Source organism: Apaloderma vittatum, unplaced genomic scaffold (genome assembly GCF_000703405.1).
Source record: "Apaloderma vittatum isolate BGI_N311 unplaced genomic scaffold, ASM70340v1 scaffold19998, whole genome shotgun sequence".
Classification (NCBI taxonomy): domain Eukaryota; kingdom Metazoa; phylum Chordata; class Aves; order Trogoniformes; family Trogonidae; genus Apaloderma; species Apaloderma vittatum.
Genome location: NW_009729315.1, coordinates 17,107 through 28,833, shown reverse-complemented (window position 1 = coordinate 28,833; position 11,727 = coordinate 17,107). Strand labels below are relative to the sequence as shown.

The 11,727-nt window shown below is 40.0% G+C and overlaps 1 protein-coding gene across 1 annotated transcript in view; it reads right to left on the bottom strand.

Moving 5' to 3' along the window:
* Positions 1 to 1,609: 1,609 nt before the first annotated feature.
* The window catches only part of TRUB1 (TruB pseudouridine (psi) synthase family member 1), a gene marked incomplete at its 5' end in the record, with an annotated part of 25,388 nt that continues 15,270 nt past the window's right edge, over positions 1,610 to 11,727 (bottom strand). Inside the window, 5 exons of the mRNA XM_009874393.1 lie at positions 1,610 to 2,099; positions 3,478 to 3,534; positions 4,646 to 4,785; positions 6,070 to 6,142; positions 10,388 to 10,469. Coding sequence (XP_009872695.1) covers positions 1,885 to 2,099; positions 3,478 to 3,534; positions 4,646 to 4,785; positions 6,070 to 6,142; positions 10,388 to 10,469 — 567 coding nt within the window. The remainder of the gene's footprint in view (positions 2,100 to 3,477; positions 3,535 to 4,645; positions 4,786 to 6,069; positions 6,143 to 10,387; positions 10,470 to 11,727) is intronic.

Genomic DNA, 11,727 nt, shown 5'->3' with positions numbered 1-11,727 from the left:
ACAATAGATACTTCATCCACACTGCATATTAAACCTGCTGCTGCTACAGTGCTCTAACATTTCAATTTGCTTGTGATATTTTCACCATTTCCATCAAGTTCTTTATAAGAACATACAAAAGAAAACTGTTTACCGAACAATAAAACATAAACTCTATCCCTCTTCTAAACAAAAGCTTTATTAATCTTGCATAGACTTCAGTTTCTTACTGTATAGAAAACAAAACAACCCTACACTTCTGGAAAGGTATCCTGCAATGAGAAACTTCAGGATATTTATTTAATTTCTTAGATTGAAAGTAAGGTTGGAACTTGATCATTTCACATAATACCAGCGCAGAGAGAAATTGCTTTTTGTAAGGTGCAGACAAAGACATCAAATGCAGCATGGGGAGATTCAAGTCATGGAAATAAAATATTATTGCTTTTAAGCAATGGAGGTAATTAGCTATCAAGATAACTTTCCATAAAAAGTAGCAAGTCTGTTAACACAGTCATTAAACCAAACTTTTATCTCTCTCTGTAAAAGACACACCCTAGTATAAGCCCAAAATCTTGGCTTTGCAGCATTCAGTCACTCAGAAAGTCAAGTCCTTGTACTCAAGAGCCAAACCTCGAAGGTGGAGTTGCCCAAAGGCCCTGCAGGGCCGCTCAGTCAGCGGCAGCACAGAGCTGTGACAGCCACCCATCCATTCCTCTTTGGCGACATTTCAGCGACCACTTGAAAACCAGGGCGCTCCCTCAGACACCACTCACACGTTTACACTGCTCCTCGTGTTCCTCATTATGATGAGAGGAAAACAGAGCCTCTACTAAACTTGCATGAGACACACAGGGAAGGCCTTCCCGGACAGTCGATTACATACTTGGAGACAAACTGAAAGAGTGCTCTTTTAGCATTCTCAAACCTATGTCTTTCAGTCATTTTGAAAATCCTAAGGGAAGCAGTAGTGAGAAATAATCAATGCAATCAAATTCTTTTGATTTATATGAACTGTGGAATAGGCCCTCGCTGCCCTTTTGAATTAAAATGGTTTCAGCAAGGACCCTTGGTGGTGGATTCCTCTGTTGCCCACAGAGCTGGCCAGGACCAAGTCAGTCAAAGCCCAGAAGCACAGCAGCCTTGTACCCGATTCACGGGAGACAGCTCAAGCAATACGTAGATGGAGAAAGTAAATTCCATAAGCCCTGTGAAGGGCTTAACAGTTAACTGTATTTTAAATAACAGATGGTCACCAGTTGGGATGTTGTACCAGAATAAGGTATCCACACCTGTAATGATGACAACACTCTTCACAGCACTTCTTACCAATCTTCACTTAAAACTATTCAATTACACTGATATTTCAGATGAGATTTAATGCATTCTGAGTAACATTTGACTAAAAGAACAATCTGCATAGGAAAAACTACAGTAAAATGGACATTGCCTGAAATGGATTTCAAGAAAGCAAACTCCCTCACAGCGTTCTTTTATCCTTCAAGCTATGACAGTCTTGTCACCACTGTATTTCAGCAGCTAAAAAGAAAAAAAAAATTTGGAGCACATTTAGCAAACTAAGTTTTATGTTGTTTTTTTTTATTGAGGAATTACTAACAAGAGATTTATTGCACCCTGCAAGTTTTTTAGAGGTTCATGAAGACTTGACATCAGCAGCAGAGCCATTTACAGTGTGCGACAAGGGAAATAAACAGATCGGGAAACAGCAAGTGCCGGATATATTCAGCGCATGTTCTAACCCCAGAAAACAAAAGAACCATTTTTCTTGCACTGCAGCTTGTCACCCTCCCAGTACTGACTTGTAAATTTACACAGGAGGCAAGACAATCCCAGTCCAATCTTAAAATGTCTCAATCATTCAGTCTTTTTCCTTGACCCAACACATCACTTATCTTCACAGCTCACAGCAGTTTCACCAGGATGCTCTGTCTTCAATTTTTTATGAGATGGCTCTCCCGGGAGAAGAGACGTGCAATGCTCTAAGGATCGTGCAATTTCATCAATTGTCCATTTGTCTTCATAAAGGGCATGCTCCTCTAGCGTAAACGGTCCATGTTTGGTTCGGGTCAGCTCTTGCATCGTGGCACACGTAGAGAGTTCTACAGTAAAGGAGAAAAGGAGATTTCGAAGAAGCCCATGGTTAAGTTTAACCATTTGCAACTCACTTAAAATGTATTTTTATTTCTACATTATGCTGCTTCGTTTGAGAAGACAGCTCACGAAGATTTAGCACTCATTTATGTCTTCTTAAATTTGAGCCAAGGAAGTCCTTTGATTTCAATAGAAGTCCAGTACAGTAAAGAGTTCAAAATCTGACGGAAAGCTGACAAAAGGTTTTCCAGATATAAATCAGAATGAAAAGAGAGGAAAGAATGAGATAAGGCATAAGCAGAACATTCTGCATCCACAAGTGACTTAGAAGATCATCTACTGTTTTTCCACAGACTTTTGAAGCTTTAGCATTTCTTGCCTTCAGGAAGGATTTTTTGACTTTTTTTTCCTGTGTCACCTATCAGGAAAATATAAACTAAGATAAGGGAAAATAAAAAATACAAATAAATGCTCTGCTCTGTTAAATAAGTACCAGTACTACAGAATTACATAATGCAGAGCTACAAAACATAACGGCAACCATAGCTGACTTGGAAGCATGCAGGTATACTAAAGTATTCTCTCCCATCCTTTCTGATGCAGGAAGATTTTTACTTTATTTTAAATTTTTGAAAAGAAACCATTTGAGGACAGACTTTATCTTGGTTTCTCATTAAAGGACTGAACATAAGCCAATATACTCAGAAGGCAGTAACAGAAAGAAAATCTTCAACCTGTCTAAGCAAAAATAACATTGAAATTCATAAGGTTATCCCCACATCACTTGCTTTCTCAATCTGCAAATGTATAATTTTAAAAAAGAATTTGAAAAGCATTATCTGTTCTCCATCATGCAGTTTGATAGATACAGAGCACACGTCAAATAACACTGTGGGAAAGCAAAACCATTCTCAGTTCAGGTAAAGGAGAAAGAAAACACTAGAAAAATCATCATAGATGTAGAATTCTTTCCAGCAGATAGGGTTTATTATGTGCATGGTAACATTCTGTGCAATTTGTTTTCAAAATGTGATGAATAATGTTTAAAAAGACAGTATTATTCTTCTTCTCATCCTTAATCTGAGTTAGTTTTAACATATGGAGGAGGGGAGAAAAATCCCCACCTTTCCTTGTATTATCTTGCTCTGAGCTATTACTTGCTCCAGTTTTATCCCCCAGGCCCCAAGGTCCTCTGGCAATTATTTAACCTTCATTCCCCCATGCTCCCAAGGAAAATACCTTAGTATATATAAACAAGTGATACCACTACAACTCTGCAAAATAACACATAGGTCCAGGTACTAGAGATATACAAAATTAGAGGGTTTTTTCCCATAAGCAGACACATTAATTTCTTAAACTGTTGTGGGCTTTTTTCATACCTACCTTTGCCAATGTCACTGACCAGGCTCCTGACATAAAAGCCACCACCACATTCAACATCTGGAACGTTAATAGCAACATGGTAAATTGCCAGTGCACTGTAAAATCTACTTTACATAGAAACCATGCCCCCACATAGATGTAAAAATACGCTAAGCAAACAACCCAGTGATAAAATATTTATAGGATGCACCATCAATTATTCATCCTGTAACATATGTGCGGGTGAGACTGCGAAGCTAGACAGGAGGGAAAGCAAATACAATGGCAACAGAACGAACTCACTAGAAATTAAGTACTTGCTGTGGTATGTTAACAAATACTTCAGTTCTATTATTTTTAAAGCTTTCAGAAGGTTGTTTCGCATTTCTAATGAAAATCAGTTATTTCTAAACTAACCATTGATGCTTTTAAGAGACTGCACTCAGGCAGCTCCAATAAAATTTTAAAATTCACCTCTAACTCTCCCTCCTCTCTCAGCCCCTCCCTTCCCCCTCTGCGAGCGATCACCTGCTTGTCACTCAACCATAAAGTAAGGGCTGAAGTAACAGAGCCCCGAGTTGTGTCACTCGGACCTGCCCATCACGTAACAGCTGTGCCATCAGAGGGCTATGGGTCAACTAGGTAGCTGACCAACGTAAAACATTATCTTGACCTCACAGCAGCATCAAACATTCAGTCTTTTTGGTTTATTTATTAATGTCCTTCATAAAGTACTATCCAAGCTTCTTCATGTATGACAGAAGGAAGGATAAGATCCTGCCTACTCAACCGAGAAAGAGGCCTGATGGCACTTGATACTGGTTCTTGCAGCACCCCGGGAGAAGTGCCAGCAGCCTGTGTGTCTGTGCAAAACATGGGCAAAGAGAAGCAAGCAGACCTGAGAAAGGAGGAGTGAGCTGGAGGCTGCAAAATCGTGGACAGATGCAAATAATCCCCTGACCAGCCTCTCAGAATTTTCCCTCACACAAAGATTACACATAATCAGCTTAACTTAAAACCAAAATACGGTGCTTTTACTGCAAAGTGAAAGTCTCTGTGCGCCGTCTTGCACCAAAACAAGTAGCTGAGGGAAATGAAACCCATTTCACTATCTTATTGCCATTCTGACTGTAAACAAGCACTAACAAAGCGGGGAGCATCCCTCTGTGTAATAATCTCTGGCCTTTACCCAGTGTGAACAGTGGTGGGTGGAACCGCTGGAGAGAGAGGCTGTACACTCGTACTGGCCGAGCAGGCTTTGCTTCGACTGCTTCTCCTCTCTTCATCAGAGTTGATAGCCTTTCTCCATCCTTCTTCAAAGCAGAATAGCTGATCAGATAGAGTACGAAAATGTGTGTCATACGGTTGTAATAGAACAAGCTTACCGTCCTCGGATCCTGTTAATATTGCACTGCAATAACAGATTTTACCCTTCTAATCTTCTCCAAGTACTCACCAACAAAATAAACCAAACAACCCAACCACAAACAACTAGCAAGTGCTTCTGGAGACATAGAAACATCTCACTTACCAGTAGCTACATAAACTGGAAAACAAAAAACAGTCCTGTATTTATCTCCTGCTGTACAGATTTAGAAGTGTTTATTACTTCATTTGTAGGTATTTTTAAAAAAAGGGTTTCTATAAGGGATATAACACTTGCAGCTGTCTCTAACATACTGCCTCTGAGAAGTCTGCAGGGCACACTCTGCTTCGGTGTTAAGTCGAGCTGGGCACTGGGAGCTGAGCAGGCAACTCCTGTAATTCTGTCTTGCACATTTACTTGTCTCACAGAGTCTTCCCTGAGCAGCAACTGCCAACAGCAACTAGCCTCGCTCTAGGGTGCTTAGGGGACCACTATAGAACAAACAAACAAAAATTCACTGATCACATAAAACGTTACCCAGCTCTCCAACTTTGGTCTTGACAGAAAGGTGGCCATGGAAAAATCGAAAAAATATCTTGCTCAAATTATCAGAGGGCAATTTGACTCCCGTCACATGAAGCAGAACACTTAGCAAATTACTGACCTTCCAGAGCTCACATTGGAACCACAGTAGCCAACCCATTGCAAATGCAAAGGAAAGCACGTTAGCTTAAATCACCATAAAAGCCATCTGTCACAAGCTAAGTGCTTGCACATCGCCAGCTCCTATGGCTCACCTGACTAGAAGAAATTTGCTAAGCTACGGAAGCTCAGTCACTAATCACTCATTCATACTCTTTAAGTTTTCAGAAAACTAATTCAAAGCTTGAAGGCACTTCCATACAGATGTCAGTAGGTCTCTCCTTACCCCAACACTAAAATTAAAGACTCAGTGCTTTGCTTTCTAACTGGAAGACAAGACAGAAGCCACCAAGCCCTGCAAAGCTGTTTAAGGCTGCCTTGCTACTTTACAATTATCATTAAAAAAAGCAAACTCCAGGTTACCATTTGTGCTTGATGTTCAAATGTGCATGACCCGCACTTGCAAATGTTAAACTCCTAAATCTGCCTTGCCTCTATCCTCTTGCCAAAATGCGTCTTTTTACATCTGAAAGAACTGACTTCTCCTGGCAAGTCCCGAGAGCTGAACACAACTGCCAAGAGCGCCTGAATATTGCACAACTTACAGCGGAGGAACCTGCATTATGTCCCCTGTGAACTTTTGCAGCACATTTTCAAGATCTCCTTGTGTTATCTGGTCTGCAGAAAGAAAACAGTAAGTATGTTAGCATTGACTATTCACATGGCACTAATAGCATCAATCATGTTCTGCAAACAGACACAAAGAAGAGATCCCTCTCGCCTGAATTTAGATTAGTGAAAAATACCAAAGAAAAGAGATAAAAACCAGAATGTAGGTAGGAGTGTGAATTAGCAGAAAAAGAGTGGAACAAACTGTCCAAGGTGATTAAGACAGTCTGCTTGCTTTCAGAAGGCCAGAAATCCCAATGTACGCTGTTTTCTTTTGCAATTTCTCTCTCTTAGGACTGCAAATTCATTCCTCTTGGGAGCTACACAAAAAATAAAAAATTTTTGTTAAAGGACCAAAAAGAATAAAGTGCTCATCTAACCTTGGCAACTTTTCTTTAAGAGCACCTAACTGTGGGGGAAAAATACAGGACATTACTAGAGAACAAAAGCACCGTGTTTTTTTTTTTCTTCTAGCGAAGACAAAGACTGCATCTGGAACAACACATCAAATTTCCGTATCAAACAACTAACCTGCAAATGCACACCAGGTATTGATATATTTTAAGTAGGGCAATTTTACTGAAGAAATCCTGTAAAACAAAGACAGCTGCTTTAGGCAATCTACTCTCTTTTAAGAGTACACATACAAATCTGTCACACTTTTAATAGAAGGCTATAACCTAAGTAGCTGATTGCATCGGTCCCTTGAAATACTATTCAATAGAGATGACATTCATTTCTAATTTGTTTAGAGTACAAACATAAAATCTGTAACCACAATGCAGTTCAGTGCATTTCTGCTGTCTAGGACTTGACCAGTCCCATTTCTCCTAAGTTATATTTAATTAGTGTCACAATGCTTAGTCAACAGCATCCTGGAACAGAAACGACTAAATTTATTTATTTATTTATTGAGCTTTCGTTATGTTTTGGAAAAGACTTTTACTTGCAAACCTTACAAAAGAGACGCACTTCATACTGTAAGTAGAAAGAAGAGGTTTCTTTCCATACTGGCTTTGGAAGATGGCAAAGTGGCACCTCACTTTTGCAAAGCAGGCTTTGCAGCGTCAAGAGCAGATGCTGTCCCTAGGCCACAGCAGCTGTCTCGACAAGTTTCCTAACTGCAAGGCACGACAGACAGCCAGGGCTGCCGAGAGACACCAGTGTGCATCAGAATACAGGGTAGAAACCAAATCAGTTGCACAGTAAGTCTGGATCTTCTTCTGAAAAGTTTCTAACATGGTTATTTCAATGATCGTACTAGGTCTGTGAGCAGACTGTTTAGAATACGTTCAGTTCAACATGTTTCTTCCTAAGCCCTTACACCGACAGTGGGGTTATGTGTTCTCTGAACAGGCTACATGTCTTCTAACGGACTATTCTGCCGATTCCATCAGCACCCCAAAGCACCCAAAACTTCAGTTTTCCATCGTTTCTTAAAACATTGAAAATAAGCCTATTAGCTTCCAACATGAAAATTCTTAAGAACAGTTCCGTTTCTGAACACTGGTGACTGTTAATCAATTTTCCTGCTATAATCATGAAGGAAGTTAATGAAAGCTACCAAATCAAGAGGTGCCAAAACGTCTGGATGTCTCTACTGAAGGGTGATACTGCCCTGCACTTGTGAACAAACTACACCGAAACAGAACACAAGAATTACCCATGAGAGCCCAGCAAAACTATAAAAGACAACCTTGACTCAATCTGGCTCAGCACAAATTATTTGCAAATAGACAAGCAAAATGCTGAGAGCACTACTTTTTTTCAAATTATTCAGTAGCTCTATTGAACATGCATTTCAGCAAAATCAGCAGAGACCTGCAGAAAATCCTCACGAATTTCGTTCTCCGTGTCTGGATAAAGCCTATAGGCAGCTCGGAGGAGGTGGGTTTCAGAATGCACATTCCTGTGTAGAGTTACAAACGTTCCAAAAAGGGCTACAAGCATTAACGTGCTCAGGAAAGCGTAAGAGGAGCTAAGCGCTACTTGCCTCCAAAGTCAGCATCTGACAGCCTGGGAGCAGTATGAAACCATAATTTCATGTGGAAATGCAAACTTCTCCAATAAGAAACAAACACAAAACTATGAGAAGTTCAGGAGGGGTTAAGCCCAAGGAACTCTCTCCAGTACATTGTTCCTTGTGACTAACTGCAACACACACAGTTTTTCTGAACTGCTGCCTAGAGAGACTTGGAGGACTAAATTGTAACACTTTCCTATAGGTAATAGAAGAGGCAACTTTCTGTGAGCATTTTCCTCTTGTGGTCCAGCAGAGTCGCTGAACAGTTTTAAATATCTTGTGATGTTTTATATATCTTTTATACATCTCGTGATATTTTATTGCCCTTTTTCTGCACTAAGACTCAATCCTGGATGCTGCTGGCACTGCAGGATTTAGATTCCCTAGCAGATGCTCTGCTTCTCCCAGGATCCTTGTAGGGTCAAAGGAAAGCTGAAATACAGCTCAAATATCTCGTTCATCTGTTCTTGGAGTGTCAATTAGGATCAGGGATTAGGGATGGTGGGCCAGAGGATCTTGCAGAAAACCATGCCGCTTTGGAGAAGACACTGGAAAAGAAGAAAAATATCTTCTTCATGAGAAGAGGAGGAAGGAAGGAAATAAAGAGTATGTAGGTAGCATGGAGGAAAAAAGGAGGATGCACATTCTTACTTCATTCTATCTAAAGAATTCAAATCTGACAGATACGCACCAACAAAGAAAGCAAGACCAATTTCATGAGTCTTTCTTTCAGCTATGAGCTTCAGCAAAAAAGAAACTCTGTCCAGTACCCAAAGCAATGCCAAAACTGCTCTTCATGAGATGGATTGATGAACTGGATCATGCAACTAGTCTCAGTTTATAGAGATCAGCAACTCAAAAAAGGGGGCATTTTTAATCCAAAGCACATAGTCTAACAGAAAGTTAAATAACCGTAACTGAGGAGGAGGTGCAGAGGTGGGAACTACTATAACAAGAGCTACCAGTGAAAGAAATGTGCATGAAATCACACTCAAAATTCTGTCTGCAGTAAACAATATAAAATACAAAAGAAAAACCAGTGTTTGAAGAATCATTTTTTTTATTAATTGACCACGGGAGTTGCACCTGCTTAAAGTGATATTTCACAGTTCTTATGTGAGCAAGTATTTACAATGGATACTACTTTGCACAGCAGAACCAGAACATTCCATTTTCTGAGAGGTACAGCTAAAAACCAAGACAGCATTTTCGCCAACTCTAACACCTCGTGGACGCTCAGTCCTTCAGAAGCTTAGAGAGAGACCTAGACCTTGATGCCAAAGCAGACGCAAATGATCTGAATAACATTACCTAGTAAATAATACTATTTAAAATGATCCATCAAGCTAACACTGACAAGAAATTCACACTTGCCTGCCTTACATGAAAAGAAAAACCGCAAAAGAAAGGAGCCCGGAGGTGAGAGGCAGAATCCAGGCTACCTTTTTCATCATGCTATTAAAAAAAAGACAATTTATTTCATGTACCTATTATCAGGTACCACAGTGTGGGACCTGCAGAGTTGCTAAGCAACCAGTTAGGGTTTTTTTCCCTCTTTTTTTTTTCTCCCAACCCTGGTTGTGAAAGAGCTAATGGCAAATGCATTTGGTGTGCCTCTGGTTAGTTCTACGGTGCTTCCAGGATGCCCAGATTAGTTCTGAAGCCTTAAACTCTTGCACTGTACTCTGTGGGTCAGAAAGGTTTATTTATTCAAGTTCCTAGGGCACCGATTGCAAGCAGGAGCAAGATCTGGTAGGTGAACGCATGCAGAAAGCACTTTATGCCGTCCTTACTTTACGTTGAGCAGTCTGTAGCGAAAGAGGCATCCGAGAGAGAAGATGTAAGTACATTATTCCTCCACTGGCCCTGAAGGAAAATACTAAATGAGCACTCATGGAACTATATGCTGAAAGAGGAAACTGTTACTGGACACAGCATGTCATTTGTCAGCCTGTCAAAGATTTAAAATGACACAGGCCAGCCCATTTCTATTTTCTCTCTCCTAATCTAATGTCTAGTTTCTTTTTTTTCCAACAGAAATGAACATTTGCACTAGACATAATTGCATGAAGCTGGTCTGAATTATATGAGCACTTGAAGTTGAAATAATCTTAGTCTGATTTCACATTTAAACTTAATTCACAGAGTCCTAAACATCTCTTCCGCTTTTTTATGATACAGACCATTTATGCCTTTAATTGCATCAAGTACATAGATACATTTATGCTTACCATAAGGTTTTTCTTCAGTTACTTTTCCTGTAGCATCTAACGTATCAGTAGCTTGGCCCAGCAGTCCAATGGCAGTGTACTTCTGAGAAGGAAAAAGATTAGGCAGTCAGATCTTCAAGGATGTTTCTTTTTTCCTTTTTTTTTTTTTTTTCCTAAAATAAAGACTGCATCTACCAAGTACTTCAAATCAGGCCAGGAGGAATACCATCTGAATAGTCAATACAGCAACTTTAGGTAAGCAAAAGTAAATATGAAAAGACATGGAACTAAACAAAAAGTAAGTCCTGCATTACACACATCCAGGATTTCAGTTTTAGAAACCTCAAGAAGAAGCAACACAGAATCCACTTTTTACTAAAAAAACAATAATATCATAAAGAACATAATAGGGTGGTAAATTCAAAATACCTGTGGGGTGTCATATGTTACTGTTGAAGCAAGGCACAGAGAGTACCTTTCACACACAATTTTTATGTTCCTTCACAATTCAAAAAAACCCAAAAAACAAAAAAAACCACCCCACAACAAAGCAAAAAAGGAATCAAGATGTTTACTTGTGAAAGCAAAATACCTATATCCAAGACAAAGCACTGCAACAGCCCTGCTGTGAAATGCAGTGATAGGCAATAGCCTAAAGCTGGAGTTTCGAGCACCTGGGATCTGGTAAGGGCCTTCTGACCAGCACAAGGAGTGCAAGGCCACTGTGTGACATCTCCTCTCGTCATGGGTCCTGCTTTGGGGTTTTTCAGGGATCTTCGCTAAAGAATTCTTTAAACAGAAGGTTTCCCATGTGCGAGCTGCCCCATGTCTTTTCACAAGGCTGCCAACACATGAAGACTCACTCTGTTGAATAAGTTTGGGTCAAGCTTGGAGATAGCTTCAAGCATTAAAATCTGTGGTTTGACCCACTGCCTAGCCCATTCCATTTCCTTCAGCCCTATATTAAGTCCAGGGGCCTTCTAAGTAACGCATTTACACAGCCTGGGAGAGAAAAATCCAGGTGTTACACACACCTACCTCCCAGTAAGGTTTCAATAAACTTACTCCCAAACTGAGCTAACGCATACTTTTCTTACTTTGTTCAAATTTCTATCTTCTAGAAGCTGGTTGGCCAAGTTCTGCTGGAACACATCCAAGCAGACATAAGCACTAACATTTTACTCTGATGCAACGCACCCTTTTTCACCTATTTCTGAAGTACAATACAACTCAAGTAATAACAGTGTAGGCTTATAAATCACACCTACAAAACAGGACTACTAAAAAATGCCTTGATTTTGTTCCATGTGACAACCTGCCACTTCACTGTATTTCTTCAAGCAACTGCCACAAAATAGAAG